This window comes from Aythya ferina (assembly GCF_964211825.1).
Source record: "Aythya ferina genome assembly, chromosome: 2".
Lineage (NCBI taxonomy): Eukaryota > Metazoa > Chordata > Aves > Anseriformes > Anatidae > Aythya > Aythya ferina.
In genome coordinates this window covers 58009502-58036897 of record NC_140297.1, presented here as the reverse complement: position 1 = coordinate 58036897, position 27396 = coordinate 58009502, and the positions used below count along the sequence as shown (strand labels likewise).

General features: G+C 40.7%; 1 protein-coding gene across 9 annotated transcripts in view; it reads left to right on the top strand.

The window, feature by feature from the left end:
* The window catches only part of HECW1 (HECT, C2 and WW domain containing E3 ubiquitin protein ligase 1), a 264423-nt gene extending 243053 nt beyond the window's left edge, over window positions 1–21370 (top strand). For all 9 annotated transcript variants that reach the window (XM_084508692.1, XM_084508699.1, XM_084508697.1 and 6 more), the window contains 5 exons: window positions 578–707; window positions 5035–5181; window positions 6292–6406; window positions 7649–7847; window positions 16157–21370. In XM_084508692.1, the coding sequence (XP_084364818.1) occupies window positions 578–707; window positions 5035–5181; window positions 6292–6406; window positions 7649–7847; window positions 16157–16268 (703 nt within the window). In that variant the 3' untranslated portion in view covers window positions 16269–21370. The remainder of the gene's footprint in view (window positions 1–577; window positions 708–5034; window positions 5182–6291; window positions 6407–7648; window positions 7848–16156) is intronic.
* The last annotated feature ends 6026 nt before the right edge of the window (window positions 21371–27396 follow it).

Here is a 27396-nt window from a genome sequence, read left to right as displayed (position 1 = left end):
AACATTCATATTTATATTGTATGTGAGCCAGTCTGGAAATAGCCTAAAACCTAGAGTGCTCCTGCATTCTTAATGCCCCCTTAGGGGATTTGAAACCAGATTGCCTGTAACATCCGCCTGCTTTTTCAGCAAGCAAGGCTGGCTCCTTATTAGCAAAAATTTAGGCTGCCTGGTCTGCCTTATGTCAGTCTTGTGAGCTTACCTCAAGGATGATGGATACATGGAAGAGCAGCCAGGCACAACATGGTGAGGCCCATTGGGACTGAAGGTAAGCATGTGCTCTCAAGTGCAGGGCATCTTGAAGATTCACAAAAAAATGTGCCCCAGGGGTGCCCTCCAACAGCAAATAGTGTGGGCAGCCAGCAGAATTGGCCTTGAGCCCAGCTGTGCAAAGCAGACAGTTGCAGAACTGCTCTAAGAGGGTCTGTGTAACTGCCTTTGATGTTAACAAAACCAAACACCAGCTTTACGTTGGGTCTCTGTCATAAATTTGCTCACATTCTTAGTAGTAAGTCATCTTACCAGTAGTCATGGGGTCATATATTCAGCTACGTCTTTTTTCTTGCCTCACAACCAGGCCGTGTGATTTAAGTGACTTGGAGTACCTGGATGAAGAGTTCCATCAGAGCTTGCAGTGGATGAAGGATAATAACATCACAGATATCCTGGATCTCACCTTCACAGTGAACGAGGAGGTGTTTGGACAGGTGAGCACAGCTATGCAAAACATCTGAAAAACAAATGTGAAGCTGACAAAGTTGAACATGATGAACATCTTCCTGTCAGAACAGATCATTTAGCCTTTCAATAACACTTTCTTCTCCTACCTTCTGTCTCTTTCAAGCCACCTGTTTCAATGTAGATGTTTATTCTTAGGGTCTATAATATAAAATACCAGCCACAGCCCCCCTACAGGCCTGTTGAGCCACACACTGATGAGCATGAGGAATTCTCTGGAGTGCAGCTCTTCTCTCCAGGGTGTAGTTCACACAGATTGTGGTATTCAGTGAATTCAAGCAATGTAACATAAAGCTGATGTGACTAAGAGAAGGGGGGTCAGGGAGGACGAAAAGCATTTGGCAGGTGGTGTAAGACGTGGCAACTCTCACCACTATTTTTTCCGATATATTCCTGTTAGCTTCTGTGTCACTCACTTACCTTGCACCTGCTTCACATATTGCTCAATACATACAGTTATTATGCTTTTTACCATTCAACTGTACATGACTCAGATGATTCTCTTTAACCTAGATGATCTGGACAACTATAACCTTAAATAGAAAGCAAGCCTGGCTTCAGTGCAGACTGGCAACCAGAACACATATCTTCTGTGTGTTTCTTTGGCTTGCACTGAAGCCTTGGTGCTTTCTGCTGTTGTAACCCATACTGGCCTATAACTGTCTCTGAAAAGTCTTGAAGGGACCCAAAAGAACATTCAGGGGAAAATTAAGGATCTCCAAAGAGATACTGAAAGCTAGAAAGACTGAAGAAGCAACCTCGTCAGGTACTGCAGAATCTAAAGGGAAGTTAATTCCTGTGTAAGGAGCAGAGATGCACAGTGTAAAAGGGATCAGAAAGATCGGGTGGAATATAGAGAGAGTAGCTTTTAGCTGTCAAAAGTAAAGTTGACAGGAGGAGTTTCTGCAGAGTGAAAGCATGCAGAGCTAAGGGAGAGTTAGACTTGTTTTGAAGGCAAGAAATCCTGGCCCTGAGAGTAAAAGGGCTGCTCAGCTATAAGCTTGAAAGTAACAGAAAGCAAGCTAGACTTCAGGGGATATTTTCAAAGCTGAATTTAGTCTGCTTGTTGTACACGGGCATGAAGGATCAGCAGAGTCAAGGACAGATGAAATAAAAAGGATGGGGCAGAAGAACTGAGGTAAGAACCCCTGTAGGAAAGATAACATAATTTTTCACAGATTTAAGTGCATTTTTTTTCCTGGCTCTGAGCTGAGAGTTCGTATGACATTCAATTGACAGTACAGTGGTTTCCCTGAAAGGTATGGCTATGTAAGACTAATACATGAAGACAGACAGAAACATGCGGACATACTCACAAAGACAGATGAGACAAGTTTGTATTTGCATTGGAAGAGTACAAAGAAGAATAAGAATCTCAGCCTGAATTGCCCTTATGCATCTGAAGGTAGCATTTGGCGCACTAATTACTTGCTATGCTCTCCCCAAAGAAAAGGGCTAGACAATTACATAGGAGTCTGTTGTGGAAGATAAGGGATGGCTCCAAAAAGAACAGAAATAAAATTATAATCTCTTGTAGATACTGTGATACTAAAGCAAAAGAGCACAAAAAGATTTTGATGCCAGTTCACATACCGTCTAGTACTTTATTTCATATGCACTAGACACTAACCTTGCTATAACTAGTGATGGGAAAAAAATGGTTCTCACTGTGAATTGCTATCGTCAGAATTCAAGAGTCAAAGTGAAGGTGAGATTTCCCCCTTAAGAAATTTGCTAAGTGCTGACAGTAAAATACCCAAGAAATTGCAATCACATTTTTTGCTCACAGATGGATCCCAGTTGGAAATTCTTGCATGCCAAGAGTATCTGACCACTTAAATGCCATCTGAACATTGCTTTGCTGGATACATATGCACAGTGGGAGCTCTGCTAATATTTGGGAAACTAGACTTCAAGGGTTGGGTAAGGGAAACAAGAACTTGTGGTTCTTGGAGAAGCTCTGTGGCAGATGGGTCACAGCATTTTTGTCCTGTTTCCACAATGACTTTAATATGGACAAGTCAACACTTAATTCATTTTTTCTTTCTTGAGCTTCTCTCACCTGTGTATTTAGCTTTTAAACCTTTTGGCCTAAAACCTCTTTCTTAGTACCTTTTTATTTTATTTTATTTTATTTTATTTTATTTTATTTTATTTTATTTTATTTTATTTTATTTTATTTTATTTTATTTTATTTTATTTTATTTTATTTTATTTTATTTTATTTTTTTATTAAAGTGTACTAATGGGCAGCTCCATCTTCCTTCCATACTGGTGCCCAGAGCACTACTCTAATACCAAAGATGTGGTGTCAAACCAAGCGTCCTGCATTTGTATTTGTGAAGACTGGATGCCAATTTGAGAGTTTTGGTTATAAAGCTCAGAGAGGTGGCAGTTGCTGGTACCTGCTCATGCTTTTACCCAGTAGAAAGTGTTCTTCCAGGCCTAACTGTCTCCAAGCCCTCTATGCAGATGCCTTGTCGATTGCTCTGGTCAGGTAAAAGGAGTGGGCTAGATTAGCTGAAATGTCTGGGTGCTGCTCTGAATTCTAGCTCACAGCTGTGACTAATACCTCTGTGAACAAAAAAGGAAAAATCAGGACCCACTATCACTGATTGGCTGCCTCAAAGTCTAGAAAAATAATTGTATTGAAATTGTATGGATAATGACAAGCTGAAGAAATCACCAGTATATCTGGATATTTGTGGAAACCTTGCAAGGAGATGTAGAACAACTGGATTTATGGAAATGATTACAGTTAGACAATGTTCAGTCATTGGTTTTAACTGATGTATCTTAATGCTGCACAGTCTTGAAAAGTTCAGCCTAGGAGTCGGGCAAGAATCTTGCCCTCTGACTGATGCAGCTCTGCTTGTGTAATGGTGTTGTAGTGATTTACATTTGGGAATTTGACCTGAACCAGCTAAGAATTCCTAACTCATTACATCCAACCTTACTTGTTCTTGCAGTTTCCCAACAAAGCTACAGATTAGATGACTCACTGAGTGTTTCCATAATTCATATTTTTTCTACATGTCCCTCAAGCAAAGTGACATAAATACTAAACATCGTCTGTGTGCTGCCTGTTGGGCTAATAAGTAGATAATAATATAAATAATACAAATAATGAATATGTATTCATGCAGCTCATTTGCTGTCTGTACTAGACATCATTGCTATAGGAGCAGAAAACTGAAGAGGAGAGCAAAACATTCTTCCTTAAATCCACTAGATTGAATGTGAAAATAATTACAAGATAAACATTATTTTCTGTCACATACAAGAAGAGTTGTGTGCTTGCTGAGTAGAATCTAGATTGATTCCTTAAATCACTTCTCAATCTCAAGCCTTAGTAACCCAAGCCAACTAAATTAACCATTGAAATGCAATGAAATTCTGTGGATCTGGCTAAAAAAAATATTTACATTACATACTGATTGACATTTTCTTACCCCCGGATAGCTTATAACTCTCAGGTTTGGGTGGCTGATACAAAACTATGAATGCCACGATGACTGTATTTGTCCTCTGTGCAGGTTACTGTCCAATGTTGGGCAGTGTAATAGAAGTATTAATTTGGTGAGAATTTTCTTGGCTTTTGGCATTTCTGAGTAAACACCTTTACTACACACACCTTAATTAGGTCCAAGGTTAATGTTTTTTGCTGAAGAGAGTCTGTCATAAGCTGATACCCCTTCCAGTTGGCAAAACAGTGCCTGTTCCAATACTGGGATTGCCCCCATCCCATTGTTGCTGTACTAGTGCTTGGGTAACTTGCAGCAAGTAGAAAACTGGCATGGTTATCTCTCTGTTAGAGTACCCTCTCTGCAACTCTTGGGAGCAAGCAGGAGAGGAGGAGATGAAAAAAAATGGCCAGACTGGCACATTGCTCATGGCTTATGGATGGTGCTCTCAGAATCAATCTTTGCTGGTACAGTATAGAGTAACCTACATATTATTCCAGCTTCAGCTGGGAATAAGGCTAGGGCTAGGGCTGAGGGAGGAACAGAGATCAGAAAGCTGTATGTAGCCTCTTGAAATTTCCCACTTTGCTAAATATATGTGTAGTAAATCAAAGGTTTTGAATCTCTGTAGGTTCTGTAGGAAAGGTTGTGAGGTGGAGGTGGGTTCCCCTCATTATCCCTTTTCTTTCTACTACACATGGGCAAGAGACCAGGAGGACAGAACTAGAAATATGTCTTTTTTATTTTTCACTTACGTTTTCAAAGTACCCTTAACTTTGAAACACAACGTGATCCATACATTGTTACCCTACTATTCATCTTTGTTCCCTAGGTGACAGAGAGAGAGTTGAAATCTGGAGGGGCAAATACAGCAGTGACAGAAAAGAACAAAAAGGAGTACATCGAGAGAATGGTTAAGTGGCGAGTGGAACGAGGAGTGGTTCAGCAAACAGAGGCCCTGGTCCGTGGCTTCTACGAAGTAAGTAACAATGACCAGAGTGGTGTGCAAACTTGGTTGTACCCGGCTGTGAAAAAAAAAAAGACAAATGGGAAGAATTGTACACTTGAGTGAGGAGCTGGTGGGACATACTACATCTTTATGGACTCGTTGCAGTAAATTTATTCCTGGGATTCAGTCAGCCACATATCTTGCTAGTATTCTCGGATGGTGCTCCATTGTCCCTGGATTTTGCTAACTTATCTCTGTGGAAAAACTGGAGCTGAGAACATCCTTGTGGCAGAGCTGCTACAAGGACTGTCCAGGACTGGATGAAAACCCACGGCTTTGCTAAGCCATCCATGTAGTCACGCTTTGGTGCCCCTTATTAATCACATTCAACCATCCATCTTGCCCTGGCAGCTGTATTCTGTGGGTAGAATCTGAGGGATATCTCACAGAGAGAAATAAACGGAAAGACTAGGAACCCTGGAAAACAGAGCAGCAGGTACTGATCACACAGAACAGTACTGATAATTGGTTGCTCTGAGCAGTCATGGGAGTGGTGGCCAGTGAGGATGGTTTTGTAGCTGCACAGACTTTGTCAGCCCTGTCCTGTGGAAAGGGATTGGCAAAGTGACTGCATACAGTTTACAGTCCAGACGTTTCACTAGCTTTTTCACCCTGTGAATACTTCAGACTGTCATAGCTTTTGGTTTAACCTAATGAAGAAGATGAACCTCTGCTGCATCTTCAGTGGATGAAGACCTAAGGCCTCTGTACACAACTGTAAACAAATGTGAATGCCAAACAAATTGTCCAGGTTACTAATCTAGTAATTTGACCATCAAAATCACTCATCAGAATCAGTGGTAACAATGAAGAATTTTCTGCACAAACTATGTACTGCTACTTGCATTCTCTCATTCAGGTCAAATTGTATGTATTGTCATTGTTTGCAGATGGAAACATCAGCAGACTCGCTGAAGAAGAGCAGAGATTTGTCAGCAGAGGAGTGGAAGTTAGCTGTCAGCATACAGACTTCAATGGCCAGCAGTGAAAGAGCTGGCCATCAGAGCCCTAGGTTTACGAGGCATTGCATCTGCTTTATTTCCAGTCTGAAACTGTGCTTACAAGTGTTTTTTGTTCCAGGTTGTAGACTCCAGGCTTGTCTCTGTTTTTGATGCCAGAGAACTGGAGCTGGTTATAGCTGGCACTGCAGAAATAGATCTCAATGACTGGCGTAACAACACAGAATATCGTGGAGGTAAACTGCCTGCTGCTGCTTACTAATATTTTGAATGTATTCAGTCTAAAACATGGAAGACTTGGTCCGTTTTTTTCCTTCTGCCCCTCCTGAGGGAAATGGCCTGTTCTGTTTAGAACTTTTTTTGTGAAGAATAACTCATGAGAAAAAATAAGTAAGACCTCAGATCTGAATTGATAGATGTAATAATACTGAAATTGCTTCTGCATCTTCTGTCCAGATTTTACCCACTCTTGCTTCCTGCTGATTTAACAGGAGTTTTGACTGTTAGGGACTGAAAAGGTTTTGCAGCGTTATGTCTAAAAGTTATTCACTCAGATGACTGTGAATGAACTCCTGGCCTCCTTGTGAAGTAGTATCACAAGTCCTCTTGGCTTTAGCAGGGAAGGAGGCTCAAGAATTGAATTCCACTGTTCCCAATTACACTTCTTCAAAATACAGGTCTTGCTTAACCATTCCCTCAACCTATCTATGTCAAGTTGGATTTTTTCCCTTATCCTCTAATACTTGGCCTGCTTTTGCTGAGCATGATTTATTCAGGCTTCCTTGGATGATGGATAAATGTGAAATCCATGAGTTCTGCATTTCAGAAGGAAAGCCCCTGAGGTTTATGTATCCTTCCCTGAAATACAAGGCTTAGGTCTTTGCTGCTGACTGCCCAACCTTTGTGTTACCTTGAAATACTCAGTTAACTACAAGTGCAGCTGGTCCTCCAAGTTATTCTCCTCCTCCTTTTTTTCAGTTTAGCTATTGAAAGAGATTTAGCCTGGGTTTATGCTGGCTTTCCCTAGCACAAACCAAAGCACAGAGCCCCTCAGGTGGGAGGTTTGCCAGGGAAGAGCTTGCAGCCCCAAGCTCCCCTCCATATGTTGGACACTATTGCAGTCCAGAAGAGAACACATTTGGGAACCAGAAATTGTCAAGTCGTCAGGACTCAAACTGTGTGGCATAGCACAAGTGGCCTTTTATATCTCATGCAGGCAGCCCCAGTTCTTGCCAAGGGATTTGTCAGAAGCTGATGTACATATTTCAATTTTTGGATTTCAAATGAGTTAGTTATATTATAGTATCCAGAGCCAGGACAAGGTGGGGGGCTATGACCTACCACTCATCAAGAAAAAAATATATTGTTAGGTCAGGATCTTTTCGTAGGAGATCTACCGCTCCATGCTTGTGAGAACATATTTCATTGTTATAGTAAAGGGTGTGAATTTAATTTCTCTCTCTTGCTTCTTGGTTTAGGTTACCATGATGGCCACATAGTAATACGGTGGTTCTGGGCAGCAGTAGAGAGATTTAACAATGAGCAGAGACTCCGGTTGTTGCAGTTTGTCACTGGAACATCAAGTGTGCCATACGAGGGCTTTGCAGCTCTCCGAGGGAGCAACGGACTTCGTCGCTTCTGTATAGAGAAATGGGGAAAAATAACCTCCCTCCCAAGGTATGTCCTGACTAGGATACAAGAACAGAAGTGCTGTGAGAAAGATGAGTCTGTACTTAGCTATATCTCTCTGCCAGTCAAAGACAGTGAATATGGTAAGGACATCTTAAAACAGCAAAGAAACAATTACCATGTTTTTCTGTAATTACATTCAGAGAAAAGTGTTTCTCTTTTGCTGTTTTCTTTTGTTTTGTTTGTTTGTTTGTTTTTGATTTCAAGTCTCAATTTAAACTACTTTGAACCCTGGGAAAAGGTTAAGGTAAAGCTTTCCATATATCTAAACCTAGTTCTTTTATTTTGATTCTGTATTAGATCCAGAACACCAGGAGCTTGTCAGCTGATTCTGTTCCCTTTACTTGCAAAATACTAGTAAAAATACTTAGGAAGTTACAGAGCCATGAAAGCCAGAATGCACCTCTGATTTTTGGCCAGAGACCTAAGCGTAATCCCTTCATTTGCTCTGATGGTTCCACTTTTTCATCACGAGGAAGCTTAGTGGAGGGGCTTCAGACTGTGTGGTAGTAATACTCAATATGTTACATCGAGTTCAGCCAGCCTGAACTATAAGCAAATGAGCCATAATGTCATACAGGGCCAACAGACTTCACGGTACTTCCCAAAGGAGAGGTCATCTTCCTTTTTAAGTACAAAGGAACCAGGGCACCAAAGGAACCAGGTGGTCTTACTTACTAAGGCTACCCAAGAGCTGTGGCACAGCCAGCAATAGCATTGAGCTTTGAGTTCTGCTCCAGCACTTTATCCATGACCAGCACCCATCCTTCCCCCCCTTGAAGTGAGTCACCTTTTCTCAAATGTCCATACAGTTTCCTAAGACTCTACCCCATTGAGGTTACAGAACACTTTTCATCTCTGAGATTAATTTGCTGAGTGAGCTTTTTACCAAACATTTGCCCTCCAAAGGATGCTTTCTTGCAGCACTCCAAGAGTGTCTATTCACATTTAAATTATTCTCCTGGAAATGAACTGGAAGCCAAAGGAGACCCTGAAACCCCCCAGATATGTTTTGCAGCTTACCAGCCTACATTCGCAGTTTCCTCTGGTGACTCTGCTGGCCAGGGTTGGCTAGAATCAGGGCAAGTCTTTTGCAGAAAGGCTGCAGACCATCCAGGTCAGAAGGCATTTTCAGAGAGTCCCTTGGGCTCTTATCATTTGACTTCAGCTGCAGTCCAAAGGAGGCTAACTACTTTCATGGCGCGCAACAAGAATCTGTTCTCACAGACTTGCAGATATATTCAGGCAGTCCATTAACTGTGGGTCTGACCCCGTTTTCTAGTCGCTTGCCATCCATATTATTTACACAGAATCAGACTGTGAGGATGGACTTGAGAAGACCTCCAGAGTTCTCTGGAGAGGAGAAGTCTGAGTCTGCTCACTGTCTTAAGTCCAAACCTTCCCATGTTTATGCAGTGGGGACGTGCAGGAGCTGGACCAAGGGCACTGCATCAGCAGACATTCTGAGATAACATCTTAGATGGACTCCCTCTAAAGTCAGGAAAAGGGAAGGAAGTGTGTTTAAGGCATGATTCATCTCACCTTAACACAGGCTTTTAAGATAGCTTGACTGAATCACACCTGGTACATTCTGATTTATTTCCATTGACCATGAAGACTCTACAGAGACCATAGAGAGACCTAGAGCCTAGAGGAAAGCTAGGTGTAGGCAATGAGATTTAAAAACAGATGGAAACGTGTAAGGTCAGTGAGATGACTCATGCCCTCTGAGCTTCAGCCAGCAATGTGGAAAGAAAGCCTGAGAGCTGCAGTTTGCTGTGCATAGGCCCGATCTTCCTTTTGCAGCATAGATATATAGGCTGGTTCTGTGTAACAGTTTTGGAGCTGACCAGAAGCATTCCTGCCCATAGGCAGGCAGCAATTGGAGCTCACAGACTGCACAGCATTTCAGCATAAGCTCTCTGCACTCCCCACAATGGGAAGGGGCAAGCGGGGAGGGTGGACCTTGGCGCGTGCACAGAAAATGCCCTGGGCTGACCCAACAAGTTCTGAAAAGGTAATTGGCCTCTTTCTGCTCTGCTTAACTTTTTTTGTGAACCTAGGCATTACTTATGACCTAGATTCAGTTGGCCTCGAGATATTCACATTAACAGCTTTGTGTTTGTCTGCTGATCACTGAACTTGTTGCTCTCCCTGAAAGAGGCCTCTTTTCCAGGTGAAAGTTATTAGCACCTTTTAGAAGTCTCAGAGCCCTGCGTTCATTTTAGCCAGGGGAAAGAGAAACAACGCTTGCTCACGGGAATAAACACAGCTTGATCGCTGTGAATTACTACCTGTATTTTTATAAAATTATGGGGTGCTGCCAAGTATACACAGTGTTAAGAAATACATAAAACACACAGACTAAACCTGGAGGCTTTCTAAATCCTTAGTCAGGCAACTAAACAAATGTTATTTTAAACTTTTTTTAAATGCCCGATTATGGTTTGCTCATGTTTATTTAGATTTACTTACATATTTACTTAGATTTAGAGGCTAAAAAAAGTCATATGTCATATCCTTTAGGCCTTTGGCCCCTGTGATATAATATGAGTGCAATGTTAGCTGTTTAAAATAACCCACAACAAATTCCCTTCTACTTCTAACAATTCCTACAATTTTACAGCAAGAGTTACCTTGTTCCACATTTTCAAAGTCCTAGGGAAAAGAACAGCTCTCTCGTGTGTCTTAGCAATCATCAGATTTGGTCATACATGTGATCGGATACAGATTGCACCTCTTAATTACTCCCCTTAGTTCTTAGGCCCTGCCCCCATACATGCAGTGCTGTGAGAGGTGTTAGTGAAGCTTGCAAAAAGCTGATGCATTTGGCTTTCCTGCCATCCAGGTAGATGGTGGGTCCCTGGGGAGAGGTTATTCTGGCCCTTGGGTCTTCAGGTGTCTTGCAAAGTATTGAGGTAACTTCTAACTGCATAAGAAAAGCCCAGGACTCCTCCTGTATCCTCTCACTCCTGCTCCAGATGGCTGAAGTAGTTAGGCAACTCTGCCTTAAGTCTTGTTCTTGCACTTTGGCAATGGAGTATGCAACTGCTGTTTGCTTATAGTGAGCAAAGATGTGGTAATACTTACGACAGCCATTACTCTTGAAGTAGCAGCAGAGATGCGGCACGCCCAGAAGCTGTAAATCGCAGAAATGCAATACTTTTCAAAGAATAACCACTAATGCAAAGCACCTAGAAAGCACCGTGGATAAACAAGACTTTTTTTCAGGAAGGTTGAGAATCCATTAATTCCATTCTAAGTTTACTGGTGCGCTTGTTTATCAGTACCAATTCTTCTCCTACAGAAACAGGTAACAGCATTATAATATGCTCATTTAAGTCAAATAAGCTAGATCACACCAGCAGTTTATTTATAGAGAGTGTTGGTAGCAGACACATTATCCCTGTCTGTATTTACTTGGAATCCACACGCAGTAGAAAGATTGCCACTGTAATCCCAGACCTCCAGATGATAACCCTACAGCAGGCTCCAAAGAGAATGCCAGATTTACTGTTCTGTTGGTGTAAATGTGCAGTGTGGTTTCTTCCAAACGGATGGAGTATATCAGGTGAAATAACACTGAATAGATAACAGGTTCAAGCCCTCGTTCTTCAAGGCTGGCTTTTACTTTCCCTATTTAATGCGAAAAACTTTCTCCTTAAATAGGAGTTACTTTAATGTAATAGGAGTTACTTTAATTCTTTTAGCTGACTTGGCTTTCTGCTCTCTGTGGATTGAGTAGGGATGAATGGAGAATTCTTCCAGCTACACCCTCTTCTGAAGCAGGAAGCCTTTTCTTCCTGGGTTATGTAGATATTCAACACTGAACCAGTTTTAGCAGTGGTTTTGCAAAGTCTTTTCTTTGTTCCCTCCACAACCTTACTGAACAGACAGTGGCTTTCAAGTAGGAACAACATAGCTTCATCTGATGTTGTGGTAGCAGAACTCCTGACCGAAACACACCTATGCAAAGAATCAGCAGTGCTTTCTACTATACATGTAGCTGTTGGAGGCAACAGCTTCCTCTTCTTAAAATCTCAGCCTGCGAAGTGTTCAGCCTACAAATGCCACTGCCCCATCTTCTGGTTGTGCTCCCCACCTGGCCAAAGCTCATGTGAGCTCCAAGGTTATTTCTGTTTGTGTGTCAATTAAGCAGGGACCTCAGAATGTATCCCAGTGATTTATATAATCACATTTGACGCAATGAGGCCACTTTCCCCATCACTGCCAAGTTGTAACTACCCTTTCATCAAAAGAGATTTTCATTCAGCAGGGTGGTATTACCAGCATACTGTCTGCGGGTTATGTATGATAAAGGTTACTAGTGCTAGTAAAGATCTGATCTTTTGTAAGACAGTTCTGTCCCTCTCCATTAGATAATCAACTATTTAATCACCCCAGAATCCCATGTAGCAATTAAAAAAAGATTGTGTGTGACTACAAAGAACTTTGTTCTCCTTTGTTCCTCCTTTCCCAGTGGACTGAATGTGTGTGTTGTGCTCTCTTCTATCTTCCTTATCTCCCATTCTTCTTCTCTTTCCTCTTTTTTTCTCACACGCAAAAGAAATACCATCTACAAGTCGACGTCTGTCTATTGAGCAGTGGTTCTCAGACAGCATATGTGTTCTTTCTTACAGACAAAAGGAGTAACAGACAATACCTGTGGGTCCTGAGGTTGATCAAAGAGGGGTTTGCAGGGTCAACTAAAGAAAGCAAGGTGAAAAGGGAGAAATGCCTGGTTTCTGCCTGACAGACATGGTCATGTCACTCGCCATGCACGTCTTGCAGACTTTAGTTGGTAGGCTCAAGCTATAAATCAGATAGGAGGGAGTTCTGTGCACTCTTACTGCCTGTGCACTCTTGTCATCTTGCGGGTTAAAGGAAGTAACAACAGAAAAATGTAGAAAGCTTAAAAAATATACAAGTGATTTTTAGAGAGAATTCTTAAACAGAAAGAAATAGCATAGCACTGTGAACAGTGAGAGAGATTAAAGATCAGACCACCAAAACTGCGTTGAGCAATAAAGACAGACTGCCAGGAAGAACAAAATTCTAAGTGATCCATTTACTGCTTTACTTACTGGAGGATGAGGGCATATGGGGGTCAGAATTGGTTTGCATGACGATCTTGCATTTTTTCTAGAGCAGCCAGAATCCTTTCCATAAAAGCTCTCACCAATCAACTCTTATTCCAGACCTCTCACTCCATGAACACCCTCTCAAATGTCAGCAGGCTTACATGGATGGGGGCTTAATTAAGGGAAGAAAGACTTCTCTCATTGCAGTGACTGTTTCTTGCATTGTTGATGTAATGTTTTCACCCCGAGATATGTGTTGCAAGCCCAGTGCTAGAAAACAGCAAGTGTCCCCTGAATTATGCTTACTGTAGTCACTGCCACTGGGATCAGCAGTAGGAAATCAAAACCATCCAAGAAGAACTTGTCCCCTTGGAGGACAAGGCACAACACTGAATATTGTGGAAAATGCCCTTTCCTCTTCATTGCCCCTGCAGTATCACACAGCATGTGATATAATGGAATAGAGACCGAGCCATTTGTCTTCAGTCCTGTTCGGAAAATAAAGGTTTCAGCTTTCAGTTGCAAGAGGCAAAGGCTATGCACAGTAATGCTGAGGAGAGAAGGAGAAGAAGTGGTCCTGATCAGCCCCCTCTTTTATTTCAGCTAAGGCAGAATATGTTGTTCAGTTAAGGAAGTAGACACCATCTCTTGCCTTTGCAGCAAAGAACCAGTTAGGCCCATTACCGAGTATATTCCAGATAATTTTGCACATAATTATCTTGTAAGATTGAGTGGGCTTCACTGGTATAATTGGAGTTGCAGTGGATCTACGTTAGTTTCATAGAAAAGATTTTGAACTCAGGTTTTGTCCTTCAGCCAGCAATATATTGTGTCTTGAACCTTAAATAGATAAAGTGTAAACCTAACCTGCATAGTACTCCTGAAAATAAATTTTATTTCTTGATTTGATGGGGCTTTTTGGAATGAACAGATTTTTTTGTATAAAGTTGTTGAACTGGGGAATACAAGTGTGTTGCTTGGCAAAATGCTTTAGTGTTTCTTCTAGACACAGTAGCATTTTCTTCCTGTCTTTGTAATAGTTTCTTTCCACAGTAAATTCCTTGAGCCCTGCTATAGAAGAGCCCACTTCGGTAAACCCTGTCACAGGAGAAGGAATGGATTTTTTTCTGAGTTTGACGAGGTCAATGACTAAAAGTCAACAGCATTTCAAGGCTTCCTTAAATGATATGAAATGAGATGGATCAGTCGAGACAAATGCCTACAAGAAAGTAAACATCAGTCAGTGGCTGTGGATATGTCTGCTGCACATAGTAAGGTGCAGGACAACAAAACCTGAGATGGTTTGGTCTCATTCAGCTAGGTACCACGTACCACGCAGAGACACCACTTCAGGCGTAGGGAATGGGCAACAGCACAGCTGCCATCCTGAGCAATCGTGACTGTACAGCTTCCAGTTCGGGAGCCAGGCAGCCGAGCACCTCAAGGCCAATGCTCTGAATGGCGCTCTCCTACCCACGGTAAACATGTCCTGAATGGACTGCAAGAAGCCTTCAGTTAATTAACTCCCAGTGGTTGATATGTATTGGCAATGAATTGTAGAAACAACTTAGGCTGCCAAAGATTGCTGAGATAAATAAACAGCGCTCGTGGATAATACACATGATCTGCCATGTTTAATTTCAAGGACTATATTAAATAATGGCTTTATTAATGTTCATTTTTTGCTAGCTCTTGCGTGTTCCCAGCTCATTTGTGCAAATTCTGTGTTTATTGTACACTCTCTCTGGGAACAACCAGCTAACAAATCTTCATTCAGGAGGGAAAAAAAAGAAAAGATAGTAAAAGCTCTCCTAATTGAAGTTGTGTGATGCGGTGAAGATTACGTGCCTCTGGCTATTTCAGTTGCCCGATTGTTTTTAATGATTCACCATCAGTGCCTGATAAAACTCTCCCTCTGAATCTGCAAGTCTCAGGCCAGCCCATTTACCAGCATCATTTTTCCCACTTTGTGGGTGGCCTAAGAGATGACTAGCAGGGTTTCACATAGTTTCTCCAGTATAGCTTTTGTGCTTCACTGTGGAAGAAATGACATTGTACCAGGGTATGAGATAGAAAAGCTAGAAGTAAAACAACTTCACTGCTTCTAAACATACCAGAAGCTTAGATGTTATTAGACACCAACGCTACGTTTCCATACGCGGGGTTTTGTCAATTCAAATTTATCAGAGGGAGCAAGAGGGAACAGAATGATTTCCAGCATCGTGTAAAACTCAAGGCAGACTGAAAAAAAATGCAGCAATTTTAATGAAAGTGTGCCCTTCCTGTTTGATGAATGAGCTCTGCATTTTTCTGTCAGTGGAAATGGATGAACTGTTGGGGCAGGGACAGTTTCTTTGCCTCACATTTGTATAGCACCTCACACGGTGAACTGCAGCCTGCATCTGGGTCTAATTGCTGCTACCAGTAAAGCTGCAGCAAGGTGGAGGCACGCATGGGGCCCATTCCATGGTTTCTTTTGAAGGTGCTGCCAACTGGGGGTAAATATAACGACAGAACTGGGAGAAGAGAGGGTCATCATGTTGGCAGCTTGCTCTGCACAAAATATTTTGCTTTTGCCTTGGCTACTGCAAATAAATAACATTTAAAGGCCAGGCTTACAGCAGATGGCCAGCAGCTGACTTAAGGGAACATTTTTTAGCAACCTTTCTTCTTCAGTTAGCTGAATGGCCTTTTACCAGTCAGCCCTGCCTCATTATAAGCACATTCTGTCAGTATCATCCATCATATTATGCCTGTTGGCTAGCGCAAAACTTACTAGCTGCTCGTGTTGGATGTACAGCTGAGTTGCATTTTTTTGGGGGTAGCTGGGGAGAAATTCGAGGCAACCAAAATTATGGTAGAGTTTTAGGCACTGTCAGGGCCTAATCCCAGCTCCTCAGTGACCTCCAGCATTTTCCTCCGTGAAGATCCCTGCAGATCGCTGCACCATCTAATGCAGGGGTAGCAGGGAATGATGTTATGTTATAGTTTGCTTGTATCTTCTTTTTGAAATATCCATGTGTATGTGCACATGCATTTCAGTACCTCAGACTTTAGGGGAATTAAAGAGTTTTACTTTAATATTAGAACTTCTTTGATCTCTCTTGAGTGAACTTGAATGTCTTGAGTCTCAATAGGAACTTGTTTTCTCAATTCTTGTTTCCTCAAGTATTTATTTAGAATGAACTTAACATGTAGCATATTTTCCTTTTGCAGGGCACACACGTGTTTCAACCGTTTGGATCTTCCACCTTACCCCTCATATTCTATGCTGTATGAAAAGCTGTTGACAGCTGTTGAAGAAACTAGCACCTTTGGACTTGAATGAGGGGGTTCAGGCACTTCTGGTGTTTCTCTGGCTGTTGATGTCATCTTTCCTCTCCAACATCATTTGATCTTGGTTTCCCATGTTTTTATTTTTGAAAACAAAACAAAAAAAAAATCAAGATTGACAAAAGCTGTGCATGAAGAACTGCCACCCTCTAAGATCTAACCTTCATGCTTTCATCCTGTTTCCAATGGACTGCTAGTCTGTATGCAATAGAAAAACAACTGTCTCAAGGTTTCTGTATATCTCTACATACCTCCATTAATAACAATGAAAATACAAATGCAAGTTACACTACACTTGACCAAATGTTAATAAATGTTTACTTCCACCTACGTTGATTAAAAAATAAAAAAAAAAAACTCATCAAGCATTCCAAGCTTTTATATGCCCACATCTACTAAATCAATCCACAGCCCATCTTACTTCTTAACAGTTGAATCCAGTACTAGGAGCTGGTCAAATACATCTTCATCCATCCTTGTTTTCCCTGTACATATTGTCCATCTGAGAGACACCTATGAACAAAACTGAATTTTTTATATACGAACTCATGATCCACATCAGTTGCATCAGCTGGAACTGGCCCAGATACATGGTGCAGATAAGACCTTCAAAAACTAAACAAAAACAAAAACAAAAAACCTGTAATGCAATGCAAAGCATAACAGCGATTGTTACGATTGTTCCTTGCCAGTACTGGAGAGAACTTGCGCTTCAGAGATATTGGGAGGGGCATCTCTATTGTTATGTTTACCACACAAGAAGCACAAGGCTGTGCACTCTAAAGAAGGATCTCTTATTATGTAGCATAAAGACAAGGCTCCCTTACCTTAGTATTGTATATGACAAGGCAAAGGGGAAATAAGAAGAATGTTCTAATCTTACGAATACCCGTGGATTCTGTTTAACAGATCTTTGTTTTCTGATGTTTAAAACGCTTCTTTCCAAACGAGAAGTCTAGACAATCCCATCCCCTGTGTCAGAAGCCATTTATTTTTTGTCAGATTGGGCTAATCTATGGTTGCTGGTGGCGGTTTTCGGTTGTGTCATTTTTCTTTTCTTGTTCAGTGCAAATCTCCATAACCTCAAGAGTGGCTGCAGACAGAAGGTTTTAGTCTAGGGTCTATGGAATGAGAAGCTGCAGTGAATGGGGGTGCTTGTCAGGGATGAAGGGGGCTGTAACTCTCATACTGTGAAAAATTTCTTGTACTTCCTCCTAGCGTAAGCCCAGAGGCCCTCCAGCCATGTTAGGTACCACTAAACTTAAGATGGATCTCGTATCACTTCAGGCACAACCCTCTTCAATTTGATGTACTTCGCATTCCAACTCTGAAACCAGGGAACAAAAGGAAAACAGCAGTAACAGCAGTAGGCTTGTCTTTGGACGGCGTTTGCTGTGGTTATTGCAGTCAGCCTCACTGCTCTGATTGTGTTCTACTTATTAATCTTTGCTGCCCTTGTTTTCCAAGACTAATCTCAGATTGAAAGTGTTTGTCTTAACTGGGAAAAGGAAGTGAGAAGTATCTTTCCTTCTGATGCCAAACACATTAAAGGATCCATGAAATAGGAAGTGAGAGACATGTAAAGGGTGAGTGAAGGTAAGTGAGAAGGTAATATCATACTGTCTAGCAGCTCACATGAAATACCGCACCTCCGTGGGGGTTGTTGCTGTTGTGTGTTAGCTGTGATTCAGAAAACTGTAAATCAGGAGATCAGTTCAATGTCTGATGTCTTATTCCCAGAAGTTTTAGCTCCAAAGGACCCCAGTCCTTTTTTTATTATTATTATTTTTTTATGGTGGCTATACGGAAACTCATTGCACTTTAAAAACTTCATCCTGCATTTTAGATCATTCTCCTGCTTTGATTCTTAGTTCAGTAACTATCTGAAAGTGATGGACCCAAAAAAATATGTGTTTAAGCAGATGCAGTAGCTTTTATTAATGATATATAGAATATCTGGGATATCTAAATTGGCCTATTCATTCTATTTCTGTAACATTTCAGCCACTTTTATAGCAATTAATCGTATGGCTTTTACCGAGGACCTATTTTATAGTATGTGTTGCTATTCATACTGAGTACTCGTATTAGAGTTGTGTACAGAGGCCTTGACTACAGGCCAGCTTCATTATACCAGACACCAAAAAAGATGCTTGTTGTTTCCACAAACCAGCTCTCGGGCATCTATTCTACTTGTCCAGCCAGCCCCACTGCACAGTAGACAGAAATCTTTTTTTCTGAGAACATCTGTCATGAGCACATGAGCTACATCAGTGTGAGTCAGACCATGAGAGACCGAACCAAATCTTCTAGTGTACATAATTTCTGCCTCTTCACCACCAGGCCCCCATACACCAGTGACTGGTGTATGGTTCCTGCTTTATTCCCGGTAATGGTAATGTTACAAAGGTATCTGCACTATGTCAAGTGTTGGATGTCTTCCAACCCTAGAAGAACAGACAGAGAAGTATCCAAGTGGTTGGTCCCTGTTTGGCCAAAGAAAATAGTGAATCAAGAGCTGTCTCATTAGCACAGTTAAAAGCAGTAAAAATATATATTAAAAAAATTTAAAAAATAAAAAATAAAAAAAAAAATCCAATCTTTACAATGCTGTATAGTTAAATTTTTAAAGTATTTAAAAACTTTATTTTGTTAAGAAGAAGTGAAACTATTTTTTGTAGCTTAATAAAAGATATTTGTATTTCAGAGACGGCATCAAAACCCACTGACTGAAAGAACAAAGGCTTTCTCCTGAAATTCTTCTTCATGACATGCTCTGGCACTCACCACACACTGAGGGCCAGATGGGGTGGCATGAATCGCCACATCTGGCAAATGCCATCTCGAGCAGCTTGTCCATTCCTGCCCTAGGAAACATACAGCATAGCTAGCTACTTCCCATCAAAATCCTTGGCCCAAAGCTTTCTTTCAAGCACACAAGCTAGGAGTAATTTTTAAAGGTTCTTTTCGTAGGTGTCTGATGACATTAAAGTAACAAGATCACAGAGATGGCCTTGCAGGTTATTTTGGATCTAACACCAGGAATAGAGGAAGACAGCCAGTTATTTCATAAAGAGGAAGAAAATGCCATGCTACTCCCTGCCTTTCTCGTGTTGTACCATCCCGGTTCTATCCCTCTCTTCCCAAACTCCCTGCCCCGGTAAGTTTTCAAGCACTGACATCACTCCCGGGATATGCGGCTCGCCACCTCACTGTGCATTCTTCCATCCATTGTGCTCACACCGGGGGCTGAATCCGGCCCCAGCCTGGAATGAAGGGGAAGCTGTGCACGCAGGTGGCACTGCAATGTTGGAGTCAGCGAGAGAGAGAACGATGCTAACAGGCGCCGGGAGGAACCTGCCTCCCCTGCCCTGTTCTTTAACCTGCCCATTAGGTAATTAATTGACTTTGTTGTTATTACTGCATATGCAAGGCATATAGCCTTCCTTGTTCACCTTCCAATCCAAGCATTGTGACTCATATTTGTGCTCTCTCCAGGTCTGTATTTGCATATGTAACATGTGGACTGTTAATGACAGAATTTCTGTTTTCATTGTTTTCTCCCAGGAAAGACTTTAACATTTTCCATAGGGCAGACTTGCGGTGAAATATGTGAGCAATGAGCATTCAAAGCAATCTGCTCGTCTCCTTCACCTCCGTTACATTTACACACAGAGTTGGCTAGGTAAAGATATGACACCAACATCAGTGGATTTTAAAAGGGAATAGGCAATCTGACAGCTTTCCTGAATCGCAGTCTTTGATAGGAGCAATTAATATTGGTAATTTGTACGTTTGGCTTCAGGGAGCTGTTATTTTTCTCAGAGATTGTTGTGATGGTATTCATGGTAGAAGGAACAAAAGGAATATTGCTGTTGATTAAATCCTGATGCTATTTGGGCATTAAGCTGAAGATAAGAGAATGAAAATGGGTATTTTTTAGGTCTTCCACCTTGAAGTAGTCACACTGACTGTTCAAGCACACGTGCTATGCAGGATTTGATCCAGTACAAACACATCCATACCTTCCTGTTGACTGCGTCAGGTCTAAACCTTACAAACGTCACTCGGGTCTGCAGTGCGTGACATGAGCACTCGGCTTCGATCGTGTGGTTGTGCGTATTCAGAACTTGACTTTTATGTTCTAGGGAGATCCGTGGCTATGACAAGGCAAGAAGTAAGTGATCCAAGCTCCATCTACCAGAGAAATCAGGAGTTTTGTACAGGTCTGACACAGAGGACATTTTTCACCCAGTTTGCTCAAGTGCCCATGAACTTTTTGATTAACTGTAGCTAAGGTTTGAGTTCGTGTTCTAATCTGAGGGACAACCAAGGGGAGGAAGTTGGTTTTGTGTTTTGTTGTTCTAGTCTCACTGCAACAGGGAGTTGACATACCTCTAGCTCAAAACAGTCAGATAATGAATTTGGAAACCAATTAGGAAATAAACTAAAATACCTACTCACAGTGAAGGAGCTAACCTCATCCTAATCTTGTGGTAGTCTGTTGAATTCCAGCAGTATGAATTTGACTGGAAATATGTTTCATTTCTGTTGAAATAAAAATTATTTGCCCTGTCTCCACAGTAGTATTAGTAGGGCTTCCCAGTCAAGATTGAACACTTTCAGTCAAACGCAGACCAACAGATCTTTCTACAATAAATGCGGTGCTTTTTTATTATAATACTTGCTGTACCTCAGTGTTTGTTATTTAAAAAAAAAATACTGTCTGCAATATACTAAATCTGGGATAGGTTTTCCAGTTATCACAAGGTCCAACAGATTGGTTTGTTACTTTCTCTCTAGTGAGTCATGTAGTTCCTTTGTTCTAGTAGCAAAACAGGTGCCTGTAGATGGTAGATACTAGGTATAGTAAATATTGTACCATTAGACAAATTCCCTGCAGCTTCCAATTTCTCTAACAGAAATGTCTGTTATGTTTTTGTTAAAGACTACACCAAGTCAATGGCAGGAATGGTCCTCATTATTGGACTGACTTTGCTTATATTGACAGAAAAATGTCACATGATATTCAGGCTGTGCTTTCTATTCAACCATATCACTATAGAGGAATGTCAATAAAATCACTTTGTTATGGCACTGTGTGGACTGTCTATTGCAAACAATTTCTTTTGTAGAGGATGCATTTCACTGGAGTGGGGGGATACTGGCACTGGTTGAAGTCCACTGACTTACGGAGTTGCTCTTCCTCTGCCAGGGCAGGATCTTATCCTTTCCAACCATTGCATTTAGACCTTTCCATGGCTTTTGTTCAATTTCCTAGGTACGTCTAAAACCTGAGGTTCTCCATGTAAGTGTGCATAACCTGTGTGCTCTCCTAGACTACCCTAAGACCAGCTCTGCCTTGAAAGCATATGAGCTTATTCCTCGTTACGAAAAACCTCTGGGCAAACAGGGACAAAGAGGTACATACCTCACTTCCAGAGTCTAATTACTGCATTGCAGGTATGAAATGCAAGTGCAAAGATGATTTCCTAATAGCATATGCTAGGTCTGCATTAAGTGTTGACAGCAAGTAAGTAGCAGATGCTCTGGCATTCTCAGGATGTCACACCCATCTCCTTGCTGCTCGTCACTGTAATATCTCAGGCATGTTTCATTAGCACATTCCAGGACAGATTAGCACACCTCAGATATCCAGTCAGCAGACACCTTGCTGACCATACCTGTTTTCTTACATAAATGGTGCCTCACGAGGGATACTGGTAGAAAAAGAACTGCAGGAAAGCATTTCAAATGCAAGCAACTGTTTCATCAGTATCAAACGCGAGCAACTGTTTTACAAGAAAAAAATAATCACCAGCAGAAGGCACTCCAATGAAAATGGTAAGCACGTCATATTGAAGACAACCCTTACTGAAGACCCGACTGTGTGTTCTTGCAGGCGTGTGAGGAGGGAATGGGGGGAGAAGGTACTTAAAATACTAAGCTACATTTCTCTCAATTTTTCACAAATAAAGGAAGAAAAAAGCAACATCTACTAAAAAGCAGTGACATGATGAGCTACTACTGATCATTAGGGTACTCCAGAGGTGTCGGTTTCTTCAACAGTGGCCCACTTACGTGGCTGGAACTATGTCTCTTATGAGAACCCGTTTTATGATACATGTTACTGAATTTTTGCTAAATGACACAGCTGAGTCCACCTGAAGCCTCCATACCTACAGCAGATGCCCTTCTGGCATGCCAACAAAACTCTGTAAACCTATAGGATGTTACAAATCAATAATAGTCCCTTCCCGCTCTGTGGTAACAAAATCATAGTTTGTTTTTTTTTTTTGCTAAAGTAGACAATAAATCAGTTTGTAGCCTGACATTCATTCTTGTATAAGAGGACAGATTGGACAATAGCTGTCATTTCTGGAGAACAATGGAGAACAAAGCCACAAAGGATCCGCTGCGTCTCCTCTAATCATAAATCCTTCTTGAGCTGCAAAGCTACACTCTGTCTTATTATTGCTTTAATTTAATTCTGGTAGCCCTCAAAATTGATTCTTCCTGAAAATACCTTTCATGGGGATATCAAAATGAAGTGTGTGGTTCTGTTTGTTTAGTTCCTACCCTCTTGGAATTAAGTACTGGAGAAAAAAAAAAAATAATAATAAATAAATAAATATATTATTCTGTCTGAAACAGGAGCCCCAATTCTTATTTATATTAGGCTTTGGTGCAAAGCAGATTTATCCTGCCATAAGCCTACTGTAGCTGAAGCTCCTCCCCACAGAGCCACCCTACCTCTTCCAGGCCGAGTAGAACAGAAAGCACCAGGGAACACAAAACCCGCACCTAACAATGTGTTGTTTTTTTTTTTTTCTGGAATTGCTGCCTGAATGTCGGATTCCATGTAATAAATTTCCATGATATAAGAAAAACGTGTCGCTGAGTGCACCAGTTTTCTGTGTCGGTGATAAACAAGAGTAATACTGAGGTGCCTCGTGTTTTCTTTTGTGAAAAGTAATATGCTGCAGGGACATACCTTTACCTTTAAAAATTTTCAGTATGAAAATAAAAGACTGTTTGGGTTATTTTCTTTCCCAGTTACAAAATCAATCAGTTGTAATGGAAAATGGTGTAAATGCTCTGTAGTGTGATGCTGAAAAGTCTATTCAGTCAGTTTCAACAGCCAGTAGTTGAAGAACTATTGTTAGGCGAGATTTCCTAACGCTGCTTTTCCAGAATTAAAATAGCATGCAAAAATAAATTGCTCATGCTCATATTTTTCTGTTTGCAGCACTTAATATGCCTCAGCCTGTAGACAAAGCAGTATATGTAGCTGTATGCCTCATGGAGCCATCATATTTAGATAACAGCTTTTCAGGAATGTGGCTGGGGCAGCACTGGAATCTGCTTAGGATCTTCGTTACGAGCTGTGATCTGACTCTGGTACCTCCAAGGTATTTCTCAGTATTAAATCTGCAAGTGAGTTTTTAGGAATTACTGGAATTAGTAATACAGATTACTGTATAAAATTATACTCTCCATTTGCAAGGATAATGCATTTACTGACAGCTTTGGCATAACTGGCAATTGAACATAAAGTTCCCTGCTTTTGGCCTGTAAGTTAACAGCTTTAATGATTCAAGCATTGATTAACAGAACTGGGACCTTAGAATTTCACCCCTAGTACCACGGTACACAGAGCACACAGCATGGCTTTCAAACATCATAACTGTGCTTCAAATACATATTTTAGCTCTTCTAATGTACAAACTGAGAGAGTTTATCTTTATGCTCTGGACACAGATATAAAATAAGCAGTGTTGCATCCTGGATTTTGTAAAATATGAAGCCTACCTTATTTGTGAAAGATGAATTAGTCTCCAGGACTGACTTGGCACTGCAGAGAAGCAGTGAAAGTGAGCTGAGGAGCACCCAATATGTTGAGGGACCAGTATTATGTGTTTTCCAACTGGTAAATGAATGTTATTATAACTTATATAAAGCTCATATTCAAATGGAAATTTCTGCAAAATATGAACCTGTGAAAGTATTTGGAAAGGTTATTCTAAGATCTTCCTAGTGCAAGGCTATTCATCTCTCCTGGAAAATGATGAAATCAAATACTAGGAGCAAAAATGAGACTTCTTATTGCCGCATGAGCCTCAGTTTATATTAAATCTTTCACAAATGTAAAAATAATTCTACGAAGCTGGCAATAATAATGCATAGTGCTGCCACTTAGTGGAGCTGTGCTTTCTGTCCTTAAACTGGAAAAGTGAAATTCAGTAAAACTTTGTTGTTGTTGTTGTTGTAGTTTGTAAGAAACTCCAGTCTGTGCAGAAGTCTAGCACAGGACTGGTTTTCAGTGGTGCTGGGTACTCAGAGCTCTTGTCTAAGTGCCTTTACATGATGACAGAAAGAATTTGAGTAATACAGGAGTGAAGCAACTTAGATGATAAATACGTACTCTTCTGGCTGCCTCACAAGCAAAACAATCACATCAAGAAATAAGGGGCATGCAAAATACATGGCTTCATACAAATCTTAGGCAGCCTGCAGAAATGCCGGCTACAGAAGATTGTGTTTTTCTGTGACTACATGAGTTGAAAGGATGAATATAGCACCTGAAAAAAATATCTTACGCTCTGCGTGCTGAGTTATGGATGTGTAGATTCCATGTTTCTGTTGTAAAGGTACCATGATGACGATCATCATCATTCAGGGTGATAACGTACAAGTTGCCTGAATGCATTCATTGTGTAGGAAACAGTCCTGTGAAGATCAAGCTGGAGTTAGATGTTATAACTGAGCGTATCTTATGTACCTATACAACGTGTCTTCAGAGTGGAGTTGAAATCACTCTTCCACTCAAGTGCCTGCCAACATAAATTGAAAAGGGCATGCTTTTAAGCAGAGTACTAGTGGTGGTGTCTTTCACCTTACTTCTTGCTTCTTAGCTTCCAGGTCAAACATAGCTCATGAGAATGAATGCCTTGGCTGCTACTGGCAGAAAATAAAAAATATATTGAAATAGTAAACAGTTAATGTTACCTGTACACACAGAAATCAGTGTTATGCCATCTAAGTGCACTTGAGCATACAACACCTAATATTTCAGTGATTGCAGCCAAATATCCAAACAAAACAAAGGACCACATATATTTTTTTGGTAAATAACATATGAGAGTAGCCAACCTAAATATGACTGTTTGCTTATCTGTGAATAAATCAAGCATTGTTCATATACACATACATTTCTCCCTGTATGGATAGCAGACATAAGCTTATGCTGCAGTATTTAAGACTAAGATGAGTGCTGTTTTAATACACAGGTTAAACTACCATGAGTCCTGAAGGTTATGTTCAGTCTTTCTACAAAGAAAACTATGATTCCATATATCAGCTCCATAATATTTTGCTACGGCTGAGCAAATCAAAGTCTCTTCTAAGTCTTGTGCATAGTAAAGTGGGAGAAAACATTATTTTAGTCAGCTTTCAAGATAGTAAAATGTAATTTTTCTTTCTGCCACTGTCTTCGCATTCTCTAGGTAATTCTGTTTAAGAGTGCAACAGATCCATCTTTCTATTACATTAAGACACTGAACTTCTGATGCCATTGGTATTTTCTATCCTATGGAAGAAAAATAGATACATTTACATACTGTATGGAATTAAAGTTCTTCCAGATAAGAAGAAACAATATATTCAAAGTCCTTCATAATTTACATACAAATATATCTTAAATTTATCTGAGTAAAATAACCATATGTGGAAAAAATATAAGCATATGTGTTGCATAAAGAACCAATTGGTAGAATCTTAAAGGCATTTAGGCATCTAAAACACATGATTTATTTCAAAATTTGTCTGGAGAACCTTAAATATCCTAAAATATTTTGAGGATGGCCTGTTCATGTTCCTGCATCAGTAATTGCACTCTCTTCCATAAATTTTCTTTGCAGTTTCTTTTCTTTTTTTTTTTTTTTTTTTTTTCTTAGGAAAATGTGACTGTGAAAGTAAGTAAAGAAGTAGAAAAGATCTTAAGAATTAAGTATCTGAAACCTTCCTTTAGTATCAACATACTTTTAAGATAAGAACCTTTTTTCAGGAGACAACATTTTTTCCATAGTAAATGCCTCTGATATGTATCTTCAGATGTAACAATTTCTTGACCACTGTTTAATCTGAGTTTTATTGTTCGGTGGTAAGAGTCTGGCTCTGCTACTACCTTAACTACACTCTGAGTGGAAAGCACATCAGTACGGTAAGTCTTGAACTCTCCATTATTCTACAGCTTCTGGAATTTATTCCTAACCTATTTAATTCTGCAAATCTGATTTGGCATTAAGTGAATTAGGGAATTTCGGAGAAGTGCCTTGTCAGCAGTTGTACTCCCATCTGAATCATCACCGATCAATGACTGGGGTTTGGCCTGAATCCTTTCCTGTATGTCGGCCTATTTCCTCATTAGTCTCTTCTCCTTCATGCTCTGGATATTGGCAGGCAGTGGCAAAGAGATTCTGTGCCCTTAATGGAGACAAATTCAGCAAGACTGCTCTCTATAAACAACTGCCACACAGAACGGTTCTCTTAAACACGTACTTGAAGTAAGCCATACAGTGAAGGGCTGGTGACATGAGCTGAGGATGGCCATTCCTCAAGCCACATCCAGTTATGCTCCTCAGCGAACAGCCACAGGACCAAAATCCGTCCTCAGTTAAATGAGACAGGGAAATATGTCTGCCCTGCCAGATCATGATGTGCTAAGAGGCATGCATATTCTCACACCACAGATCCTACAGTCTTTTTGTGTTTTTTTGTTTTGGTTTGGTTTGTTTTGTTTGTTTGTTTTTCATTATCTTCTCCATTATTTTATAATATTCTGTGCAGTAGCCAGAAATAAAAACTTGACAAGCGTACAAAATAAGTTTGTAACTGTGGACTACAAATACAACTATAAATAACTATGATCAGGGCAAAACTTCAGGATGGATTTATCCTGTGACGTTTTAAATCCTACAGTCTTTAATCAGCTAATGTAGAAATTTCCTGCCTAGAGAGGCTGCGGAGTCTTCTTCTTGGGAGATATCCAAAACCTGCCTGGATGCGATCCTGTGTAACGTGCTCTGGGTGACCCTGCTTGAGCAGGGGGGTTGGACCAAATT